Consider the following 24,471-nt stretch of genomic DNA (forward strand, 5'->3'; position numbering starts at 1 on the left):
ATTAAGCATAACTGCCCCTAAATTAACACTAAAGACCCCATTAAGCATAACTGCCCCTAAATTATCCTTAAACACCCCATTAAGCATAACTGCCCCCAAATTAACACTAAATACCCCATCAACCATACCAATTTATTAGGGTTAATTTCAGGGGCCGTTATGGTTAATGGGATCTTTACGGTTAATTTCAGGGGCAGTTATGGTTGATGGGGTATAAGGGTTAATTTTATGCTGATGATTGAGGGTTAATTTAATTAATTTAATAAAGTTAACTGTAGGTGCAGTTATAGGTAAAGGGGGGCAAACTCATGGGAATCTAAATCCTGGGGGCAGTGTGAACATTATTAATGTATTTATTTATAAAAGTATGGTATCAGTAATATTCTCTGAATGATTCGAATCTCTGTAAGATTCGGATCCTTGTAAGATCCGGATCCCTGTAAGATTCGAATCATTCGACTCTTCGGTTCATTCGACTCTTCGGTTCATTCGACTCTTCGGTTCATTCGACTCTTCGGTTCATTCGACTCTTCGGTTCATTCGACTCTTCGGATCATTCGACTCTTTGAACGACTCTCTGACTCTATGAGTCATCGTTCCTGTGAGAATTAATGAGCTGTAACCTGACCCCAGAGTGCTCTGCAGATGACTCACAGCTCTAGGATCAGGTTACAGCTGCATGATGATTCACAGACTGAACCGCTACAAACGAATCGTTCAGTCTAGTGAACCGACTCATCCGGATCACTAAAAAGAACCGGATCAAATGAACGATTCGTTCATGATCCGGACATCACTAAACAGGAACTGTGGAGGGGAGAGACATAGTCTGTTCCTGCACAGCTAGTGGGGGTCACATGAGCATCATGAAGGGGAAGAGGGGTCCTGTATAACGTCTAGGTGACGGTGCTATTGGTATTATTACATATATTATATATTATTATATATAATAATATTTTATAATATTATTATATATAATATTATATAATATTATATATACACACACATATAATATATCTAATAATATTGTATATTTATTATATTTTATTATAATATATATCTTCTATAAGCACAGTAAGATATATATAGGGATGTTTATCCCTATACATCCCTTGGTTTTCCAATCAGGAACCAGAGCTACAGGCCCTTTGGGTCACTGCTGATGGGATGAGGAGGAGTGCAGAATATTATGGGAGGAAGGAGCTGTAATGGGATAAGGAAAGCTGGATTTTACGTTAGGTGCATCTGGAAAAATTAAATAATTTAATTGGAAGCTTATGAATGAAGTAGGATGAAGTTGGTGGAGAGCGGTGAAAATGGGCAGAATGCAAGTAATAAATAGCTGAAGGACTGGAGACTGTCAGAAAAATTCACAAACTATTAAAACATGCGTATGATGGCTTTGTGGCACAATAGATAGCGCATTGGACTACTAGTGTGAAGAAGTACCAAAATAATGAGGTGGTGTGGAGGACAGAAGATACTGCTTTCCACACACAACTTACATCAAAATGTTGTAAATGGATACCGCAAATCACTTACATTAAAATGTTTTTAATGATGCTAACTGAAAGGTCATTGGAGGAAAAAGGAAGGTCATTTTGTTGGTTCAACTGATTCATATAATCACTGATGTGTCCATTATAGTCATGTGTAAAGTGGCTCTGTGGCGCAATGGATAGCGCATTGGACTTCTAGAAAAATGTAGGCATTCAAAGGTTGTGGGTTCGAGTCCCACCAGAGTCATGTTTTAGCTCCAAAGCCCCCTTCCCAGCAGACTCACCCCTGTTCCCCGATGGGTCCATGTCAAAAGCCTTGGAAGTTTGTGAGTTTGGATTCCCCCAGGGTTGTGTTTTTTCCTGTACAGGGATGCTGTGTGTAACTCAGATCTTGGGGCCTTTGATTTGCTTTAGTTGGCAGCAGTTACAGGTATGTGGAGGGATTGTACCAAAATAATGAGTTGATGTGGAGGACAGAAGATACTGCTTTCCACGCACTACTTACATCAAAATGTTATGACTGGTCTCAATTCTGACTTTGAGGCCTCATTTATCGATTTCTGAGGCCGGTTCCTCAGGCTCCTTCTTTCTCCTACATCACTCAACAGGGCAGGAATGGGTCCTCCCTTACTGAGATTGATTCTAACTGAAAGGCATTGGAGGAAAAAGGAAGTTTATGTTGTTGGTTCAACTGATTCATATAATTGCTGATGTGTCCAGGCACATCATGTGTAAAGTGGCTCTGTGGCGCAATGGATAGCGCATTGGACTTCTAGAAAAATGTAGGCATTCAAAGGTTGTGCGTTCGAGTCCCACCAGAGTCATATTTTAGCTCCAAAGCCCCCCACCCCTGAGCCCGATGGGGCTTTGTTGAAAACCTTGGAAAGATGTGGTTTCCCATCCCTCCAGCATTGTATTTTTTCCTGTACAGGGATGCTGTGTGTAACTCAGATGTTGGGGCAATTGATTTGCTTTAGTTGTCAGCAGTTAAGGTATGTGCAGGGATTTACCAAAATTTCTGAGGCCGGTTCCTCAGGCTCCTTCTCTCTCCCACATCACTCAACAGGGCAGGAATGGGTCCTCCCTTACTGAGATTGATTCTAACTGAAAGGTCATTGGAGGAAAAAAGGTCAGGTTGTTGGTTCAACTGATTCATATAATTGCTGATGTGTCCAGGCACATTATGTGTAAGGTGGCTCTGTGGCGCAATGGATAGCGCATTGGACTTCTAGAACAAATGTAAGCATTCAAAGGTTGTGGGTTCAAGTCCCACCAGAGTTGTGTTTTAGCTCCAGTTAGCTCAGAAGTCCCCCACCCCAGCAGACTCACCCCTGTGCCCGATGGGTCCGTGTTAAAAACCTTGGAAGCTTGTGGATTCGGATTCCCCCAGGGTTGTATTTTTTCCTGTACAGGGATGCTGTGTGGAACTCAGATCTTGGGGCATTTGATTTGCTTTAGTTGGCAGCAGTTACAGGTATGTGGAGGGATTGTACCAAAATAATGAGTTGATGTGGAGGACAGAAGATACTGCTTTCCACGCACTACTTCCATCAAAATGTTATTACTGGTCCCAGTTCTGACTTTGAGGCCTCATTGATCGATTTCTGAGTCCTTTTCCTCAGGCTCCTTCTTTCTCCCACATCACTCAACAGGGCAGGAATGGGTCCTCCCTTACTGAGATTGATTCTAACTGAAAGGTCATTGGAGTAAAAAGGAAGGTCATCTTGTTGGTCCAACTGATTAATATAATTGCTGATGTGTCCACGATGGTCATGCATTATGCATCATACATAAGGTGGCTCTGTGGCGCAATGGATAGCGCATTGGACTTCTAGAGTATTGTAGGCATTCAAAGGTTGTGGGTTCGAGTCCCACCAGAGTCGTGTTTTACACCCTAGATAGACATTTAATGTGCAGGTATCTGAACGGCAACACCACCTTAACACTTATTTACAATAACCTCAAAGTTCTAAACTCTCTCACCTCAATCCAATAAATAAACAAATGCTTGCATATTGTTAATGCTTTACCTACTAAACAGCTGTTTTTTTCTGTTCTTCATACTCTTCTCTGAATTCCAGAATCATGTTTCTACTACAAACAAGATGAATTGTGGTTAAATGATGCATAAATATATATTTTACTACTTACTAACATAGTACCCGGGAACTGTCTACATGAGCCATCCCTGAGGCACTCTAAATATTAACCCTTTAATGGCACACCATGCATATTCCATGTAGTGACTCATTATATGTGTCTAATACGCATGGAAACCTTGGCTTGCGATTATTTAAAGATACACTGAATTGAGCCACCTGCATTCAAGCAGGGATATCAACCATAACATAGTGGGAGCAAATTCACCAACTGGGAGTGTTAGATATCATCAGGTCAGTGTACACTATAAAGCACCTGAGAATCTGCCCCTTCAACCTGAGATTAGGGCAAAAGTCCTGAGACTCATGGTCAAACCCTGAGAGTTCCTGGGTATGCCTGCCAATACATTGTAAAAGGTGTAACTGCTGGCACAGCGTGCTCTGCTCAGAGCACTTAATAATTATCAGTTTTCATTATACATTTTGTTGTTATTATTATTATTATTATTTTGCTATTCCAAGGTGAAGCTATAAGTCAATACATTTGTATAAGTAACATTTCCTAAATAAAGATTAATGTTCAAAAAGTGGATCTGGAATTCACTGGATGGGAGTATTTGTCAGAGTTGTGTACAAGGCGGCTCTGTGGCGCAATGGATAGCGCATTGGACTTCTAGATGTTAATTGAAGACATTCAAAGGTTGTGGGTTCGAGTCCCACCAGAGTCGTGATTTTGCTCCTCTGAACACTGCTTCTTTTTTCTTTGAAAGTCGAATATCAGACCTCCACGAAAGTACCAGAAAAAACTCCTCTCCTCTCACCATCCAGCTGAATCCCTACATATCTCAAAAAGTTTTTAGGTTTCTGTTTTCACTGTATGGCCATAACACTAACTACATTGTTTAGGGAAGTTTCTGTTTGCAAATGAACATTAAGGCTCCAGGATTTCATAAGCTCGTGCTGCTGTGCTAAAGATAAGTATCCTGCATTAACCTCTGGGAGAAAATGAGTTAATTAAAATACAATCGGAGATATTCATTGTGTAATCTATTCATTTATTGTGTAACACAAAGAAAGATCACAGGGGAAAGTTAGTGGCACATGTTGCACACTTACATAGGCGCTATCGCCACCTACTGGCAGACTAGCAGAAGACAGCCCCACAATACAACTCTGAAATCTAACTGCTTTGTGTTAGCTAAATTGTGGTTGCAACCTTGAAAATATAACGAGTCTTGACAGGACCAGTGAATACAACAACATAGAGGAAACAGATTTCATAAAAAATGCCCATTCTTTACAAATGTTAGATAGGTCCCACCTACTGGCAGATAGAGAAACAACACTTTTATCTCAGTATAATTGTTCAGCTGCCAAACAAAATTATTGGTACGGAGGATCCTAAACAGTGATGTATACTGTCCTAGGGCAGAAGTCCCCCTGCTACAAAACCCAGGGGCAGATCGCCATCTTGGGTGATCAAGCCTCCCATGTCCCGCTGCACAATGGGCCAGTCATAAGGGAAACCTTTGATCTCCCCACACCTAGTTCTGCTTTGTATCGGCTCAGCACAGCTCCCATGGACCGGATTAAAAGCCGTTATGACATCATATCCCACCACCCCGTGCTGTGCTTTAGGGCCGAAACAAGCTATCCTCACTGCAGGAGAACATTTGTCTGTCGATGTCTATTCTCAGGGTTTTGCAGCTCATCACCTTTTATTTGGAAAGCTACAGAAAACAAAGTACCTTCATATCTTCAGTTTTCCTTAATTCCCAAAAGTAGGAATTGCTGCAGTCATCTTTCCATATATATCTCAACTTCCAGCTACCAACATATATAAAAAAACATTTTATTGCTATATATAAAATATAATTTAAGAAAATATTTTTATTTAACATTAGTTTCGCAATAAATAAGCACTTTTTCCAACAGAACGTAACTTTACAATGAGCAGATATCAAACTGTAATTTACAGCTCCCCGCTTTAAATGGCATACGCCTCCTACCCCTGCAATGGGGTATTCAGAACCGAGAAACAGCTGCTACCGCTTCCTAACACAAAACACAACAGGTGTGACGTGTATCTCGCTCCCCAAAGCCTGTTAATGGGGTAGATTACGAAGGGGACCATCTGGGGGACTCATTCAGTTTCTCAGTCCTCTAAATCCATCCCAAACTCTGCATAGAGGTCTTTCGTGGTGACACCTCTGAGAACAGCTGCAATAAACAAAAGGGCATCATTATTAGAAGCTGGCAATACCGCAGTCACAACATATATATATATATTCACTGCAGTCCCAAAGTGTGGGGTCACTTAGAAATGTCCTTGTTAATGAAAGAAAAGCAAATTTTGTCCATTAAAATAACATGGAATGGATCAGAAATCCAGCGCAAACGGGGTTAATATAGCTGGAAACGACTGATTTTTAATGGAATATCTTCATAGGGGTACAGAGCCCGTTTATCACTCCCATCACTCCTGTGTTCCAATGGCCCTTTATCACTCCCATCACTCCTGTGTTCCAATGGCCCTTTATCACTCCCATCACTCCTGTGTTCCAATGGCCCTTTATCACTCCCATCACTCCTGTGTTCCAATGGCCCTTTATCACTCCCATCACTCCTGTGTTCCAATGGCCCTTTATCACTCCCATCACTCCTGTGTTCCAATGGCCCTTTATCACTCCCATCACTCCTGTGTTCCAATGGCCCTTTATTATTCCTTACCGAGCCTGCCCAGCAGCATCTGCCCAGTATCTTTCAGGTCGTTGTACTGGTGAAGAAGTGAAATGTGTTGTTCCAGTTCAGACATTCTGTAACCTCTGGGGGGGAAGCAGAAGCAATTAGCTGCACGGCATCTTCTAGAACATAATTCTAGTATTTAGAGTATCGTACTCAGCCTCCAGCTGGGCGATCTCCTGATCCAGAATGACTTCCTTCTGCCGGAGATGTGAAATCTCTCTTTGCAGGCTCTCTTCTGAGACACTTGGTGACCGGCTGCAGCGCGGAGACTCGACCCGCTGAGTCAAAAACATATATTGGGGGGATATATAAATATTCATTTAAATGTATCTTGGCATTAGAGAAAGAAGGCTGGGTAGATTTAATGAATGAGATCCGGTGTGAATATTTCATTCATAAGTAATGGGTGGTCTGCATCGGGGGGGGGGGGGGGGTCACCTAGCACCTTATCCATGTTAAATAGAGTGCATGCGCATACAGATCCTCCCACAATCCTCTACACAATTCAGAAAGCCTGAACTCCCACGTCTGTAATTTCTATCTGTATGCCAGGCTGATCATAGACCAAATAGCACCCCAGGCAAGAAGCCCCTTTGTCGCCCTCCATCACCATTTTTGGAATAATGTAGGCATCTCTCGTGTGCATCCCCCCCATGTATTGGTACCAGAAGCCTATGCATTGGGGGGCAGTTGCTTGCGTGACTGCCAGTGCCCCCATGGGCTACAGACCCCTCGTCTGGCACAGACATCGGCACATGCCAGACGCATAAAAAACGCATTATCATTATTAGTGGATTTCATATTACGAAGACCTATCATATTTCAAATTGAATCCTTAAAAGAATGATATACAAAGTGTGCGTTATTATATGTAAACATAGGTGGGTTTCAGACAGACGGACAGACAGACAGCATTATAGAATACATACAGGCGATTTAAATCCTTTATTAAAATGTCTTCGGATTCCGAGTGGCGTTCTAGACACAAACAGAAAGGAAGACGTTAAAGAGGGTGGTAGATGATTGGAACAGCCTCCCAGCAGAGGTGGTAGAGGGTAATACAGTGAGGGGATTAAACACGCATGGGATAAACATATGGCTCCTGAATCTAAGACGAGGCCAACTACTGATTAAGGTTTGAGTCTTTACAGCAGGAGACAGGGGGGGACGAATGAGTCTTTTAAACTTTCCGTCCCATGTACCCTGTTGAGATTAACACTATTTACACATTTTATTCCTAACCCCGTTAACCCTGATTATAAACAATTAAATTCATTGATGCTACCTGTATATTTTTGGATGTAAAGGCTTAATGGTCATGTGACACATAACCAGACACTGACAGGTTGTTGCCGTAGAAACAGGAAAAATGCTGAACTCGATAACAATCCAAAAGTCTAAAAAGACTACAAAAAAAGTTTAACCCCTGAATGCCAAGATAGACAATAATGCAACTACCAACCATTACCTGCTCCTGCATCAACCCTTTCAGTGGCAAGAGAGTGCAGTCTTATTCATAGATTAACCCTTTAGATAAGAGAGGTGCACATCACAGTGCTCCCACCCCCATGACTTACCTCCGGAAGTTACTCCTCTGCCCAGTGGCAGCAGAAGACACTGGGGTAGATACCTCGGTATGTGGTGCCGGATCAGAGCTTTCTGCCCCGGGGGAAGCCGGTCCGCTGTCCTGGAGATGACCGGGATAAGGGCTACCCGGCTGTGACATTATAAGCAGGGCCTGTGGGATCCCTGACTGCAGAAACAAGATGTGTTGTCAGCTGATCAGTCACGTGACACTGCTGAATAGTCATGTGACCAAGCTCCGGCAGCGCAAACTGACTGGGGAAATCCGGGCGCTGTCTATTGCAATCCTGATGATATACCGGTATATATATATATATATATATATATATATATATATATATATATTACATATGTGTGTGTGTGTGTGTATATCCTTATGGATATATATATATACATACATATATACACACACACATATATATAGTAAATAACATTATATATAGTGAGACATGACAAAATGGATAAATGAATGATGCACTGATTGACATGTGAGCATAGATACCCCCTATATTAGTGACAGTAACAAGTGGCCTGTGGCCTGGGAGGATGAGTCCTTCATTTGGACCCAATCCCTTTTGACGACCCTCTTTTCTGGGTGTGAGCGGATCACAGTGCTTTATAGCCTCAAAAATAACAAGCACAGAAATTATGTGTAGAAATGAAATAACTTCCTGACCTATATAACCGGTTGCCAATAGATTACAGGTTCCTATAACATTTAAATTGTCGGGCGGTATGGGATATAGATTGGTAAATGTGCTCCGTTATCACTTCTACACAGAAAAAATGTTTGGTATCTACAAAAACAATGACAAATATAACAAAATATAAGTACAAGCTATAGAAATGTTTTATTTGGGGGGATCTAGTTATATTCATACCGGGAAACTCTCAAGGTTTGACCCGGAGTCTCAGGGATTTTGCCCCAATATCAGGGTAAAGGGGAAAACTTTGAGGCCCACGCAGTCTGGAGCTGACACCTTACTTTTGCTCCCAGTTTCTGATGGCTGATATATCCCTGCTTGAATGCAGGTGACAATATTAAGTGTATCTGTAAATAATGACACGTCAAGGTTTCCATGAGGGCCGGTATGAGAGCCATTTGGGTAACACAACTGGCGAGTCGCTGCAAGATAGGCTAATAAAGGGTTAAGATATGGTTATGCTAAATGTTGCAGTGCTGACAGACCCCCTTTAAATGTATATTATCCAATGGCACGGTAGTCTGTGTTTCATATGTCATTATATGTATTAATTAGGTAATAAATGGCTAATGTCAGTGGCAGTATGTATCTTATACAGCAATATGTTATATGTGAGGCTCCCTCTAAATAATATATTCAATTAGGAACTAAAAACTACCATTAGGTTGCAATTTCACCCAACAATAAACATCTTAAACACTTTATGTAAGGTTTTGTCTTTCGGGCAGAACCTTTACGCACAGGCTCGATGTTTCCAGTCGGCTTGTTGACGTGCCGTAGCGGCCCGGTTGCTATGGAGCCATAGCGGAAGTGACGGCGAAATTTGTTGACAGCGAGCTTGCAGGATGCCCGTTGAGCAGGAGTAACGGCTGTGAAGGTGGTCCGTACCGCAACCGAAGGCTGCCGAGCCGGATCCGGGTGAAATTCGTGCGGGGCTGTGTACTAGGGGTCACGGAGGATCGGATAGTCTGACCGGGCCTCGGCTGCACGGTCTTATAGGGTGAGATCATATCCCTATATAAGGATGATCGCGTCTGCCCCATTGGCTGCTAGCCTGCCATCCTTGTAAGGGGGCAGCGGGGTAATATCCCTACCCATACAGGGCTATGAGGGCAATTATTGTCACACAACCTTATGGTAAATATCTATAGCATGAAGGCATGAAATATTACGTGGTATTGCCTCATGGATGGTTTGTTTGGCAACCATCTTTATTAATTAACCATAATCTTATGTGAATCATCGAATGAATGTCTAATAATACATTAAGACAAATAATATCTGACATTTTGATCTATTGTTAATATGTCGCTTATATGTTAAAAAAAACAAACTGTTTAAGTGGAACAGCCTCCCGGCAGCAGTGGTAGAGGCAAACTTAGTGAGGGAATGTAAACATGTATGGGACAGGCATATGGATCCCGAATATAATACTTTATATTTAAATAATTAAATAATTTAAGACACACTGGTACAAAAGTTGTATTAGAGGCGAAATACAGCTTTAAACATTATCTGTCATTTTTAGAATTTGGGACCCCCCCCCAAAAAAAAGAGAAAATATTTTCGAAATGTATTATTATTTTGAAATGATTATTATTATTTGGGAAAGTTCGGATCCTCCGAGTTATTTCAAGCGTGACGTGAAGACGAGAGGGCAGACCTGATGGAAGAATCCTTTCTTTAAAGCCATAGGAGGGACGCAACCATAGAATGTAATATTTTTATTTTTAGGAATCAGTTTTTCTGCCCATAGGATTTGAGAAATTGTGCTGGTTTTTTTTTTTGTACTCGGTGGCAGAATCCGTTCTCCTTGTAGTATTAAAGGGTTAAAAGGCCAGATCTTTCTGAACTCCAGGAAAGTAATCTTATGTTCTATGAAAAGGTCGCTTACGTCTTTTCTTAAAGCATGGTAAGTAAAAAAATAAATAAAAATAAAAAAGTCAACGTGTTTAATTTGGCTCTGATCTGGGTAAACATTTAAAGGGACAGTCCTTTAACCCCTTTGTGACAATGTAATAGTTCATCTCCAGATCCCGCCAGTATGTATTATTACGTCATGTCGCTTTTAAGTATCGCCAGGGCTAAATCCCAACCGATGCATGGGAGATCAGGCTGCCAGTAGTCAGGCTGACTATTCTTGCCACTGATTGGCTGCCCGAAGAAGCCAATCAGCGGTAGGAAAGAAAGTGCTTCCATTCATATCAATAGGAGCTATTTCCACAGATGTGCACAGGGGGTCTTAACAGACCCCATCCCGCAGCTTTTTCACAGGCATAGGAGTCCCTTGTTTCTAAGGTCCGTCCGTGGAAATTTTGTGATAAAAAGCACCTCATTTTTCCTGCGCGTTGTATAGATACGTACTTTAGCTGTAGCTCTGCAACCGTCGCCGTATATTTCTCGTAAGCCACGGCTGCAGTGTATCCGGGCACATTTTGGTTTTGGATCACAGGAAGTCCCGGAAACTGGCCAAGTTGGGCAGGGCTTGAAGGCTTAGGGTCAGACGCTAGGCATTTCTCTTCTACGTTATGGTATGGCAGGAATCTCAGGGATTAAGGCCATAGGTGCTCCATTGCGGGGTGTACAGCCTGATTATTAACGGCTAATATAATCCAGATCATTTATTAGTAACATCAGTAACATATTTAGAACTCTATGGGCATTCGCTGTTTCCGGATCCTGAATAGTCCTTTTTTTTCTTATCTTTTGAGAAAAAAGGTGACAGACCCCCCACCCCAGCCGAGCTGACACTCAGTTCTGTTGGGTTCAAAGGATCTGGGTCATCTACAAAGTGTATTCTTGCTGAAAAATGAACACAGACATGAGACCCTAGCAGATCCGTGACGCGTACCTGTAGTGTTTGCGAAAAGGTCCACTTGGAGGGGTATTTTTATGTGAGCGTTAATGTAATATTATCAGAGGCTGATTAGGTGTAGATAACCGCAGCGTGTTCCTGGCTATCCCCAGGGGATGATGGGGCACGCACAAGTGATAATAATAGCTGTTTGCATAGTAAACAGCTTTGGTGGTCCTGGAAACTGGCCGAGTTGGGCAGGACTGAAGGCTTAGGGTCAGACGCTAGGCATTTCTCTTCTACGTTATGGTATGGCAGGAATCTCGGGGATTAAGGCCATGGGTGCTCCATTGCAGGGTGTATAGCCTGATTATTAACGGCCAATATAATCCAGAAAATGTTTAAAGTAACATATTTAGAACTCTATGGGCATCCGGTGTTTCCGGATCCTGAATACTTTTTTTGTGCTTTCTGAGATATATTAGTAATAAAGAACAGGATGTTTCTTGTATGTTGCTAACTATATATATATATATATATATATATATATCGAGCATATTGTATGTGAACTTTGCTTTTGCTACACAAGACATATAGTTCTAAGCATTGTTTCGTTAAACCCTGTTAAATGGTTGCATTTCTTGATCTGATATAAATGTGTCTTTTTAGTGTCCTTAATTCAGAATTCTCCCTTTTTTTTCTTTCCAAAGGTCTCGTCTTGATGTTCCAGAAGCGTTAATTAAAGAGGGGGTGATTTCATAACCATCTTCCAGAAAGTAGCAAGATGGCGTCAGACAGCCCGAAATCCCTTATGTCGATATGCACCGACGTTTGCCTCCGAAACCTTAAGGGGACGCTATGCTACCTCCTAGACAATGAAGTCTTGCGTCTGCACCCAGACATCTTCCTGCCCAGCGAGATATGCGACCGCCTTGTGAACGAGTATGTGAAGATACGCCAATGAGTAGATCTGCAGCTGTAGTTGATCTATAGGTCTTGTAATTCCCAGCCAGCCGTAGTAGTAGTGGGATATGGGAGTTGGCCGTGTTTTCTGTGGGATGCGTTGGGCGTTTGCTACCCACCACAAAGGACTAGGGCTTAATTTCCACCATGCTAATCCATCAGTGCCTGATTTGGGGTGTGACAGTAGCCTCTGGCTAGGGGTCCATGGGTAATAAATTCAGCCCTGTGTGGCAGGCAGACAACTCGCATGAGTTTTGATTCTGCCACCGATTTTGAAGATGGGCAAGAGAAAACAAAATAGACTTTTTTTGATTTGATTGTTTTCGTTGGTCGTATAACCTCAAAGCATGTCTTAATCGTGTGTCTGTTTTAGGTACATTGAACTAGTGAATGCAGACAGTAGCTTCGAGCCCCATGAGAGTTTCTTTACCCTGTTCTCGGAGCCACAGAGCACCCGTCTTGCCCGGCTCCACCTTCGTGAGGATATAGGAGATCAAGACCTTGAAGCCATTCGAAAACAAGTGAGCGAGAACTGTGGTATTGTGTTCTTAGATGTTGCTGAAGCATAAAAACCTGGCAGCAGTCAACTGTTTTGTAGTCAAGAACTGCTGGGCAATAATGATCAAACTTAATGTATATTAACATTTAGAATTAATATTTATTAAGGCAGTGAAGGTTGTGTGTTATGAATAGAAAGAGTAGATGGAACAGTAGCTTTAAACCATCAACAAGGCCTATTTTTGATTATTTTTCTAACAGTCTGCCTTCCTCTTAAACCCAGTTTGATCCAATAGGAGACACTCTTTAGTTAACCTAAGCCCCGACTTGTCACTTTCAACTAGAGTTCTGAGGGCCTCAATGGCTCCCGTGGTTTGTCATGTAAATTCCCGTGTGTCTTCATCCCTTTTTCAGGACCTGGTAGAGCTGTACCTTACTAACTGTGAGAGATTGACAGCCAAAAGTCTGCAGACACTCATGAGGTTCAAGTCCACGCTGGTGTCCCTCAGCCTTTCTGGTTGTCTCAACATCTTTTTTGAGGAGGAGAACTTGGACGGCTATGATGAGAGTGACTGCTTGGTCAATCCCACCCGTCAGGTCCTCGTTCGGGATTTCACCTTTCAAGGATTCCAGCACCTGCGATTCCTAAACCTCGGCTGTATCACCAAAGGGGTAGATGTTGAGATGATGCTTCGGCCTCTGCAAAGCTTGAAAGCTCTGAACCTTTCAGGAATCCAGCTGAACGACGTGAGCTTCCTAACGCAATGGAGGGACACATTGGTGTCTCTGGTGCTGTACAATATGGACCTGTCTGAAGATCACATCCGGGTCATTGTGCAGCTGCAGAAACTCCGGTAAGCCTATGGGGGGGGGATTTTCCACTTATAATTAGTTTCATACAGTACAAAAAGCATGTCTTAAAGCAGACAAAGGTGAGATCAGATAAAAAAATGCACATTTCAGAATGTAGCTTTTAATCCAAACTCGCCATACATCAGGCAGCAGAGGATACTGGGCTTTCATGTAATCCTGTATAGTACACGTGTGCTAGATATGGAAAAGTGATGTAATCCTGTATATTGTACTCTACTATATTGCTAATGGAGTTTACATTTGAACGGTTGCTATATTATAATTTCCTCTCAATTTTTTTTGTCCATGTGTTTCACAACTTTTGGTCTCTACAGGCACCTGGACATCTCACGAGACAGGCTTTCCAGTTATTACAAGTTTAAATTGACCCGCAAGGTGCTGAGCCTTTTTGTGCAGAACCTGGAGGATCTCGTGTCATTGGATATCTCTGGTCACATGATGCTGGAGAACTGTGCTGTCTTCAAGATGGATGATGAACTGGGCCCTCCCAGGTATGATCAGCAGGTGGTGTAGGTGATGTTATGGAGTATGTGAGAAATTCAACAATTTCAACTTTATCAACACATACAGCTGAAACTTGAATGACAATTGAGTTCTAATTTATTGGCAGTAGCTCGCAAGCTTATATATGTTGTAACTTCTGTACAAACTGCAGATCTAAAACTGTTTCTTCTCCTTAGCAATGACCCTTGCAAGAGCAGCATCATTCCTTTTCAATCCTTCAAAAGGCCCCTACGGTTCTTGGGCTTGTTTGAAACATCTCTCTGCCGCCTGACTCACATCCCAGCCTACAAAGTAAGAACCGATCTTGCAATGGGTTGACTTTTGTGAAAACCATGTGCCCTTAGGCTCTCACTAACCGCGTGTGTCTGCAGGTGAGCGGCGACAAGAACGAGGAACAAGTGCTTAATGCCATCGAAGCGTATACAGAACATCGCCCTGAGATAACGTCCCGTGCCATCAATCTCCTGTTTGACATTGCCCGTATCGAAAGGTGCAACCAGCTTCTGCGAGCGCTGCAGGTAATAGCTGTTTCCTGGCGTAGAAGTCATAGATAGGGCTATAGTCTGACGCCTGCCAACCCAGTGATCCTGCTTTGTTGGTTGATGTACCCCGCTGAAGCTGTCTACCTAGCCGCACTCGTGAGTGACAGTTTGCCCAAGAAGGTCAGATCATTATTTATTAAAGAGCCGTTTGACTTTTTGTACGGTCTGGAGAGTGGGGCATTGTTCTAAGGCAGGGGTGTCCAACCTGCGGCCCTCCAACTGCTGCAGGACTACATCTCCCATCATGCTCTTTCAGGTAAGGGGCTGGCTGAGGAGTATGGGAGATGTAGAGCTGCAGCAGCTGGAGGGCCGCAGGTTGGACACCCCTGTTCTAAGGGCTGGTGCTGAATATTCTATACAATGGAGGCAGTACTGAGCTCTTTATAAATGCTGCAACCACGATGGGTTACTTAATTGGTCTCTGTCACTCAATAAACGCTGGCAGACTGCGTCACCAATGTAGCCCAAGCTCCAGTGCAAAGTACGTAGGGACCTATTTGGAGTTGAGTAATGACATATGTACAAAGCTGCATCGCTAAAGACAAACTGTTGTCATGATGACCTTTCCTCCCCTTTCCCCGACAGTTGGTCATCGCTGCTCTGAAGTGTCACAAATATGACAAAACTATCCAGGTGACAGGGAGTGCTGCCCTTTTCTACCTCACCAACTCTGAGTATCGTGCCGAACAGAGCATCCAGCTCAGACGACAGGTGATTCAAGTGGTGCTGAATGGCATGGAATCCTACCAGGAGGTGACGGTAAGACGATGTACAAAGACCACAGCCATCTATATGTTAATAGAGGAGTGACCAGACAAGATACTGTGTCACCGGGCACAGGGCTGGAAGGCTGACAAATTCTATTTGTCCCATTTGACCTGGAAACCTTAGACATGTAATTCTTTCTCTAGGTTCAAAGAAACTGTTGTCTCACACTGTGCAACTTCAACATCCCAGAGGAGCTTGAGTTTCAGTACCACCGTGTCAATGAATTGCTGCTAAACATACTCATCCCAACACGGCAAGATGACTCCATCCAGCGTATTGCGGTCCACCTCTGCAATGCCCTCGTCTGCCAAGTGGACAATGATCACAAAGAAGCTGTGGGCAAGATGGGGTTTGTTATGGTAAGCCCTTTACAGTAACATGCTGACTGCAGATCCTTTCAACAAACAGCTGCCTGTGCATATGGCATTGTCTTAACTGTTTAAAGGTGATAGATATGTGTTACAAACCCAATGCATGTGTGTACAATGGGAGTAGCCATCGTACCTTCCTTTTGTCAAAATGTGCTTGATTACCCCTCAATGGAATTACCCCCACCCCTCAATGGAATCCAGTTGACTTTCGTAGTAAATCAGGGTCAGGAATGAAGAGAAAAGAGGTTAGTTCAGGACAGGGAAGTAATAAGTCATGGACAATAATAATAATTGTTTAGGAACAGAAAGTACAGGCTACAGGTAATTTAGATAAATGCATTTAATGATGATGACAGTGTTGTGTGTCTCAAATAGATCCACTTTAATACTTGGCGTCAGCAGGAATATATAATATATATATATATATATATATATATATATATATATATATATATATATATATATATATATATATATATATATCTCATTTATTGTAAATATCTGTTTCTTTCCCTAGACTATGCTGAAACTGATACAGAAGAAACTCCAGGACAGAATGGTGAGTTACTCTCAGTTCCAGCCACATCATGTAATCCAACAAATGTATAGTAAATACATTTTAAATACATAAATAGCTGTTCTTGCTCCTAGATCATCTTCCCGTTTCCTTGGCCACTAATTCTAACGGAACAGTTGTCACGGAATACACTTCAGAAACATGCTTTCGCTTCATTAATTAAAACACAGCCAGCAAAGCCCAATTCCCACTTTTTCTTTAATTAGTGGGACCCTGGCAACTTTTTAATCCCTGACTTCTTTCCCCATTTTTTTTTAACAGTGCGACCAAGTGATGGAATTCTCGTGGAGCGCGCTGTGGAACATTACGGATGAGACTCCGGATAACTGTGAGATGTTTCTCAATTACAGTGGTATGAAGCTATTTCTGGAGTGCCTGAAGGTGAGTGTCTTGGGCACCCCTTACAGGGAAGGGTTGGTTATATTAAGGAAAACAACCTCTGGCTGTGATTACATCTCGTGTGTATAATGTAGGAATTCCCAGAGAAGCAGGAACTTCATCGTAATATGCTAGGGTTGCTGGGAAATGTGGCTGAGGTGCGTGAACTTCGTCCACAGCTCATGACCTCCCAGTTCATCAGTGTTTTCAGGTAGGTTAATTGATTAAGTTTGTCCTGTTGGTGCTTCATCCGTTTTGGTACTCAACCCACTTGTGGTTCTGTTGGCAGCAACCTCTTGGACAGTAAAGCAGACGGGATTGAAGTGTCTTACAATGCCTGCGGGGTGCTGTCGCACATCATGTTTGATGGTCCTCAGGCCTGGTTCATTGCCGAGCCAACACGCCAGGAGGTGGACGAGCGAATGTGGAAAGCCATCAGGAGTTGGGACATCAGCTCCAGGAGAAACATTAATTACAGGTGAACACATGTGACCAATTCTGTGCATTTTGCATTATTTTAAAGGATTGGGCAGTTAAGAACCCCTGACATGTTTTTTTACGCAGGTCATTTGAGCCGATTCTCCGGCTCCTTCCTCAAAGTGTGTCTCCCGTCAGCCAGCACTGGGCCACGTGGGCGCTCTACAATCTGGTCTCCGTGTATCGTGAGTACTGAAACCTGCTGATTTTGATGTTTAGGCGAGGAAAGACTTGCGCATACTCTGAATATGGCGGCATGTGATACAGGCCAGGCCAGAATTATAAGGGTCATGAGAGATGCAGAAATCAATTCTACTTGGGAATAGAAATACAGACGTTGATCCAGAGACAAGGAATAAGAACCATGCAGCGGAGTGGATGCAATTTATGGCTGCCTTTTATGCCTTAGTATGATCTATTTCAGGGGTGTTCAAGCTGCGGCCCTCCAGCTGCTGCAGGACTACATCTCCCATACTCCTCAGCCAGCCCCTTAGCATTATGGGAGATGTAGTCCTGCAGCAGCTTGGAGGGCCGCAGCTTGAACACCCCTGATCTATTTGGAGAGAGAGAATCCCACTAGGTTTATATGGATAAAGACTACAAATAAGTTAACCCTTTATTAAACGTATTGATACACATGGGGCAGCTCAGAATAAAGCGTAATCTGTATGGATGCCATGTAGCTCCACTCGATATAAATTCGAAGCCTGGTTACTGATTTTCATGGTGCCTGGGAGATCCAAACAAATATTTGCTATTGCTAGTTGTGAAATATAATTCAATCTGTAGTTGCTGGTAGATTTGTATTAACCTGTTAAAGTCATGTAAGTCCTATATATATATTAACTGTTGTCATGTTAGAACTGCTAACCTGCTATGGGTTCTTCCTACGTTCCAGCTGACAAATACTGCCCCCTACTGATCAAGGAAGGAGGACTCCCTCTACTAATTGATGTTGTCAACATGCCTTCAACCCATCAAGAAACAAAGGACATGGCCAGGTAATACCTCTTTAACCCCATATTCTATTCAATCCCTTCTTCACTTTGCTACTTGCCCTCTTCCTTAACATATTTGCCTTTTCATCTCTTTTTTTTGGATCCATATTATTCCCACTGCATCTCGGCTTACTCTTTCTTTTCATCATTCCTCCCTTTTCTGCCCTCTATTTTATTATTCTCCGGTGGCTACTGGTCCACCCACCTGTGATTAACAAAAACCTTTTAAAAAAAAAAAAGGGTGTTGTGTTGGGGATACTGGTTGGGATAGGGTTAAAATGCACGTTTTTGTTGTTTTCCCAGGAAAGTCCTCGATCATTGCAGTAAATATAACGAAGAGGGGATGGACACGTTATTATAGAGGTGAGACAGGCGACGAGATATCCGCATTGCCCTCTGTGCCTCTCCGCAGAGAAACACCTTCACCCAACTCTAAAGTGGTAGAGGCGCCCCTGTGCTCAATGCACCAACAGACCATTTTTTCACAATAAAACCCCTTTATCTGTGGTTTCCTAATTCTCGATTTGGTATACGCTTGGATATGATTTGCTATAGAATAAAACCAGGAAAACAACCTCTGTCCCCCATCGTAGTCTTCAGACCTTTATGCTGGCGTTGGTTGCCTAATAAGCCATGTTCAAGGAGCATCACTCCTGCAGTTTAAAAGGTGGCCAGCAGCTGTCATCCAGACTATATGAGCAGGCCTCACGTAGAACACATGGGAGTCATCCGTTGGTCTGTACCCATGCCTGATCTTCAGCGGAGATGGTCATTCTTGATGCAAACGTGGTCTAACGTATTGATAATCTTAGGCTAGGGGCCCTGGTTTAAAAGACAATTCTCTGCCTATGCGTTCTAACTTGGGGGAGCAGAGTTCCTAAAGAGCTACTGCCTGGAGCTGCGATGACGTCAAGATTTATTCTGTTTATTGTGCGTAGAACTCATGCTATCTTCTACTATCCAGTCTAAGTAACGTTTCAGAAATTAAAGAGATTTAGAACAAGCAGAGTCAGGGTCATGGTATAAAGTGATTTAAGTGTAATAGGTTGGTTGGTTTTAAGGTAACCTGAATGATTATCAACAAATCCTGATGGGAAAGCATCTTACGTGGCACTCGGTACATTGCATTGGGCATCTGAAGGGTTAATGCCTTCATTACCTGCATATCAAGGAAGCCGTGCCAAACCAGGTGGGCTAGTAAATGTTATTATATATAGTTTTACTAAAAATGAGAGCAGTCCACTCTTTAAGGGGGTCTAAGAATATTACATTAATCCATTTAACAGAATCGGCTATTCTTCCATTTTTTGGTAACAGGATTTGACCTTCGTCCTGTTGATTTTATTCTGTTCGGTGCTTCTTGATTCCTACCCCGTTTATAACGTATACACAAAGCAGCCAATGTGATGTAGTATTATCAAGAACACATTTCTGTCTTGTACATAGAACGTATATAAAATATGAACCGTTTCGAAAATGTTTATAGACTTCTTTTTCTTCGTTAATATAATTTTTTTTTTTAAAGGGTTTGGGCCGTCTTCGAGATATAATTGCAATTAGATTACAACAATAACGTAATAACATCATTCCTTGAGAATAGTAAGGGCGGCAATAGAAAAAGTATATTTGGTTGTATCTGGTCCGCTGGCCTCCAAATAGTAAGTGATAATTGTGCTAATATTGGGGGGCATAGCATCATTCGGCCACTAGCACTGAAAGGGTCAACACGGATGGGGGTCACCCATACATATATGTATCTTTGCCTAAGCAATATGTTCCTTAATCCATTTAATCCATGTTTGTGTATAAACATCTATATATTTTCTGTATCTTTTAATGTTTTGCCACCTAGCTTTAAACCGTAACCTTTTCCGTTTGCTATCTGGGTTTATTCTAAAATTATTCTTTATGGGGGTCTACAGAGATGTCTTCCCTGACAGGCGTAGGGTATGGGAAGGTATAGCTACTGCAATCTAGTGCCTATGGCAAATACCAGAAGAAAGCATTGAGAGACAACCAGTGTTTGCCCTGTTTACAAGGATTTATAAGAGACCGGGGAATTAGTTACATGCAGTATCATGCCTCTGACAGATACCATAGCGGTGCATTAAAATGCTTGTTACGCTAGGACTTTTCACAAGCCGGAAATGGATCATGACTGCGGTAGATATAGCAAAGTACTGAAAACTGAACAATACTGGACTTCTGCTACTTTGGGGTTTGGAAATGTTTCATTGCCCCTCTCTTCTGGAAAAGCTGCAATCTTAATATTACGTTCTCTGAAGGCTTCGTGGACCATGGGAGGTCCAGCTCCTAACTTCCAGGAGAAGACACGCTTTCCGGCAAGAAGTAGGTGTCCGTCTGTCTTTTGCACCAGCTTCGACCCCGATTCCAAACGAAAGATTTCAAAGTACATTCGCTGTTTCGTTCGCGTTCCTCCCGCGTTTAGGACTTTTACTGCCGTGGAGTTCTCTCCTGTTCATCTCCGTGGACGTTCTTTCACGTTAGCCGACTGCTCCTCCTGGGAATCGGGACGGGTGTAGAAATATAAGCTACACGTGCAGTTGTACTGTGTATTGTGTTTTGTAAAAAAATAATAATAATAATTTGATGAGCTGGATGAATAAAGTCCGATAAAAATGTTTCCGTATTTATTAATGTTATTGTTTAGGGTCCTCGACAGCCCTACTTTAGAAAAGTAAAGTACATCTCCTCCTCCACGGTCATACGATTCTTTCCACTGATTCTATGTGGTGGCTCTCCGAACGTCTAATACTGGTCCTCGTGTAAACCTTGACAGTGACTTGTCTTTCATTTAAGGATAGGGTCACCTGCATTCAAGCAGGGATATCAACCATGACATACCGGTCACAAAAGCACACATTATAAATACGATCATAGAAGTGTAGAATAGAATGGAGTCAGTTCTAGGCTGTGTGACCCTGAGAATCTGCCCCTTTACCCCGAGATTGGGGCAAAAGTCCCCAGGTACGGCCAGCGGCTGCCGAATGACATGCGCATGGCTGCAAATTACCGTATTTGCTCGAATATAATATAAAATACTTTCTTTCCTATAAGGCAGTCTTATATTCAGGCTTTTTCTTTTTTTTTCCAAATATTCATATTTTGGGGGGGGTCATCTAACAATCGAGCAAATAAGATATGTTTTTTTTATTTTATTTATTGTGTGGCTACATATTGTGTATTGCGTGGCTGCATATGTTCAGCCGGCACACTGCAGGACCCGATCTGCCACTGGAGGGGCAGTAGGGGTAAGTAAGCGGCGCTATCGCCCACCAGCCCCCTGATTATTTGACCGGTGTGCCAGATGGCCAATCCGAGCCTCTCTAATTTGCAAAATCATTCTGTAATTATTAACTGAGGCATTCAAATGTAAAGCTGTGAGCTGTTCTTGGTATTAAATGAATAGAAAAGCCGGTTAGCGATGAATCATTTGCGTTCCTTAACTCTACTCATTGATTCGCTCGTAAAGTTAATGTTTTGTTGCCCGTAAAAACAATTACAGGACCCTGTAAAACATAAACTTTCTCAGCTGTATCATGAGATGTAGAGAAGGTCTCGTCACCCACCAAACCATACTTATAGTGGGGTCCCTTCATTGCCCATGTTAATTGCCCATAATCGACAGATGGGCACCTTGGCCCAAGTATGCCAAGGACCAGAGGGGACTCAGAATGTACAATGCCGTCAGCCCTGTGATCTAGCTCCCCCTTTACAGTAGTGCTTCCAAAATGTTCAATATAATCCCATTAAAAAATGGACTGCAACCAACTACATGAAATTCCATAAAGATGATTTTTTGGGAGAAAACGTGTTTTAAAGCGCTATGGAATCTGCTGGCGCTCTATAAATGTAACACAGATTTGCCACAAATGCGTTTTTCATGGCGTAGAGGAACGCAGTAATGAAAAGGTTAAGGTTTTGCATTTCTCCGTTTGGGAGGAGAAATTCCCTTTCTGCTGCCAGACGGAGCCGAGATTCCAGTCATTCCTGCCCTAGTGTGGAGATGAATTCGTCTGGAACGTTATTCCTCCCACACACCTGCAGGTCCACAGCCCACGGCGGAGCTAAGTTCGACTATTTGAGGTCGGGTGCTACTTTAACCGGTACCGGACATCCAGAAACAACCCGAGAGCTGGACGGTCAACATCTCCAGGAGAGCTGGACGGTCAACATCTCCAGAAGAGCTGGACGGTCAACATCTCCAGAGGTATGGAAAAAAAGCAGATCCCTGCTAAGCTTCCAACACAACGATCACATTCTGTTCCTTATTAGGCCACATCTTCAGAACCAGGTCCACACTAGAAGAAAAAGCAAACTTTTACTCTAAAAGCCAAATCACCAAGAGCTAGGTCAGGGGTTCTTATTCAAGTACAAAGTATTAGGAAGGGCCACCTCTGGTGAGTTTCTCCTCAACGAAAGATCCTGCTGCGAAGTGAAGTCATCAATATTCTAGTTGAGTTCATTTTGTGAATGCCAACGTATTCTGACAATTCTAAGCTTAACGTAAACCCAATTCTAAGCCTAACGTAAACCCTTCACTAAGTGCTCAGGGCAGATTCTCCTCAAAATTAAGCAGGGACTGGATTGAAGTCCCCAGTGATGTAAAGAGGAGGGCCCTGTGCAATTGCTCGTACTTTACGGTTCACCTGTTCACAAGGTTCGGTATCAACCTCTTATCAACAGAACAATGCTGTTATCGGATGCTCCAAACAACCCCGATGCTTCCAGGAGGACATCTGTCGTTGACGTATCTGGAAATGAATGCTTTTTACACATACAAGAATTGGAGCAGCACCTGAGGAGTCAGATCGATAATCTTGAGCATCTTAAACTGTCTGTGGCAGAGGTACGGCTTTCTTCTCTTCTTTCCAATAATGCTTTCGTCCCTTGGGTTTTAAATACTTATCATGACAAGGAATGTATCTGTGGCCAAGACTGTAAATGATGCCATGGGGCTGGGAAAAGGCAGGTGTTGTGTGCCAGCTCGTAGATAGAAGGTGGTGGGGAAATAGCCATAAAACACCATTGAAGCTGGCTGGAGTTACATTTAACTTCTCACGCCCAGGGGCAACTACACTACCTAAAGGTCCAGTCCTAATAGGTCAGTCGAGGGCCTTTTTGATACCACCACACACTTTTTCACCATTTTATCTTTCTAAACAAAATTAATATGTGTTTACAAAAAACGTTCTGAAGGAACATCAGGAGAGGAAAGAGGTTCACAATGGATTTGGTTCCAATAAGACCATCTGCCTCTAGTAAGGTGGCCCAGAGCGCCCACCACTTTAGATCTGTCTCTCTATGAAGAATACTTTACTGCTTTGTGCCCCGTAATTCTGATACCCCAGGCAGCTTTGAAGGCTAGTTCTAAGACCAGCCATGGTGATGGTGTAAGTATGTCTAATAAGCAGTGTCGGTCTGTGACAGGAGCTCAGCGACAGAGCCAACAACACTGGATTCACGTCCATGGAGGAGCATTGCAAAGACCTGAAGATGTCCTTAGCAGAACACACCGCTTTCCTGAATGACCTTAGTGAACGTACAGAGTCTCTGCAGCTGAGCACTTCTCTCTTCATACAGGTACAGTCCAATCTACGGCGGTGAGCTCTAGCCCATACAACAAAATTTGATACTGTATTAATATACTCCACACACCCCATGTGTCTTCTGAGACCAAGCACCTTCCTAAAACCATTCACCTATCCACAATCTACCCACTTCATGCAGGTGAACACAAAGCTGAAAGACTTGGGAAGAAGAAGGAGCTCCAAGCGGTACACCATCCGTCCACAATTTTATGATGACACTCACTCTGACCTAGGATGGAACCCAACACGGCCACGGAGGAACAGTAATGCTTCTGAGATGTCGTGTGTCTGGTGACAATGTAACTCTTCTGCCGCATGGTCACAGGAGAACAATAATGTTTCTGAGATGTCCTCTGTCTGGCCACAATGTGTTTTTTTTCAGTATGGTGCCATATTTTACACTAAACAAGAATGTCATACATTTTTCAGGTTTATTTAACCCCAGATGACCCAACAAGATGTTATGGTTATCTGGTAAAAATGGC

General features: G+C 42.7%; 2 protein-coding genes and 5 non-coding genes across 7 annotated transcripts; 6 read left to right on the forward strand and 1 right to left on the reverse strand.

Annotated features, from left to right (window-relative positions):
- The first annotated feature begins 1,660 nt into the window (after window positions 1-1,660).
- TRNAR-UCU (transfer RNA arginine (anticodon UCU)) lies at window positions 1,661-1,746 on the forward strand. The gene is given in 2 exon segments: window positions 1,661-1,697; window positions 1,711-1,746. It is a non-coding gene; the product is annotated as a tRNA-Arg (tRNA).
- A 491-nt stretch (window positions 1,747-2,237) lies between these two features.
- On the forward strand, window positions 2,238-2,323 carry TRNAR-UCU (transfer RNA arginine (anticodon UCU)). The gene is given in 2 exon segments: window positions 2,238-2,274; window positions 2,288-2,323. It is a non-coding gene; the product is annotated as a tRNA-Arg (tRNA).
- A 370-nt stretch (window positions 2,324-2,693) lies between these two features.
- TRNAR-UCU (transfer RNA arginine (anticodon UCU)) lies at window positions 2,694-2,780 on the forward strand. Its single transcript is given in 2 exon segments — window positions 2,694-2,730; window positions 2,745-2,780. It is a non-coding gene; the product is annotated as a tRNA-Arg (tRNA).
- Window positions 2,781-3,296: 516 nt separating this feature from the next.
- TRNAR-UCU (transfer RNA arginine (anticodon UCU)) lies at window positions 3,297-3,382 on the forward strand. Its single transcript is given in 2 exon segments — window positions 3,297-3,333; window positions 3,347-3,382. It is a non-coding gene; the product is annotated as a tRNA-Arg (tRNA).
- Window positions 3,383-4,237: 855 nt separating this feature from the next.
- TRNAR-UCU (transfer RNA arginine (anticodon UCU)) lies at window positions 4,238-4,326 on the forward strand. The gene is given in 2 exon segments: window positions 4,238-4,274; window positions 4,291-4,326. It is a non-coding gene; the product is annotated as a tRNA-Arg (tRNA).
- A 1,144-nt stretch (window positions 4,327-5,470) lies between these two features.
- Window positions 5,471-8,115, reverse strand: SWI5 (SWI5 homologous recombination repair protein). Its single transcript, XM_053473378.1, has 5 exons — window positions 7,921-8,115; window positions 7,273-7,321; window positions 6,497-6,621; window positions 6,329-6,423; window positions 5,471-5,818 (listed from the first exon to the last, which is right to left on the reverse strand). Exons 1-5 carry the CDS (start codon window positions 8,067-8,069, stop codon window positions 5,754-5,756), a joined length of 483 nt encoding a protein of 160 aa, XP_053329353.1. The 5' UTR covers window positions 8,070-8,115; the 3' UTR covers window positions 5,471-5,753.
- Window positions 8,116-9,467: 1,352 nt separating this feature from the next.
- ZER1 (zyg-11 related cell cycle regulator) lies at window positions 9,468-18,895 on the forward strand. The gene is made up of 16 exons (XM_053473063.1): window positions 9,468-9,631; window positions 12,136-12,367; window positions 12,762-12,909; window positions 13,301-13,740; window positions 14,074-14,250; window positions 14,440-14,554; window positions 14,635-14,781; window positions 15,391-15,564; window positions 15,717-15,932; window positions 16,462-16,503; window positions 16,783-16,902; window positions 16,995-17,110; window positions 17,189-17,377; window positions 17,464-17,561; window positions 18,275-18,377; window positions 18,678-18,895. Exons 2-16 carry the CDS (start codon window positions 12,210-12,212, stop codon window positions 18,733-18,735), a joined length of 2,301 nt encoding a protein of 766 aa, XP_053329038.1. The 5' UTR covers window positions 9,468-9,631; window positions 12,136-12,209; the 3' UTR covers window positions 18,736-18,895.
- Window positions 18,896-24,471: the final 5,576 nt, after the last annotated feature.

This window comes from Spea bombifrons, chromosome 8, assembly GCF_027358695.1.
Source record: "Spea bombifrons isolate aSpeBom1 chromosome 8, aSpeBom1.2.pri, whole genome shotgun sequence".
Lineage (NCBI taxonomy): Eukaryota > Metazoa > Chordata > Amphibia > Anura > Pelobatidae > Spea > Spea bombifrons.

Coding starts and splice junctions, on each gene's coding strand:
- SWI5 (XM_053473378.1), bottom strand. CDS start 8,069: ATGTCACAGCCGGGTAGCCCTTATCCCGGTCATCTCCAGGACAGCGGA. Junction 6,622..7,272: donor ATAAAGGATTTAAATCGCCT/GTATGTATTCTA, acceptor TTTTTGACTCAG/CGGGTCGAGTCTCCGCGCTG. Junction 5,819..6,328: donor GATGCTGCTGGGCAGGCTCG/GTAAGGAATAAT, acceptor TGTTTATTGCAG/CTGTTCTCAGAGGTGTCACC.
- ZER1 (XM_053473063.1), top strand. CDS start 12,210: ATGGCGTCAGACAGCCCGAAATCCCTTATGTCGATATGCACCGACGTT. Junction 14,555..14,634: donor CTCACATCCCAGCCTACAAA/GTAAGAACCGAT, acceptor GTGTGTCTGCAG/GTGAGCGGCGACAAGAACGA. Junction 14,782..15,390: donor AGCTTCTGCGAGCGCTGCAG/GTAATAGCTGTT, acceptor TTTCCCCGACAG/TTGGTCATCGCTGCTCTGAA.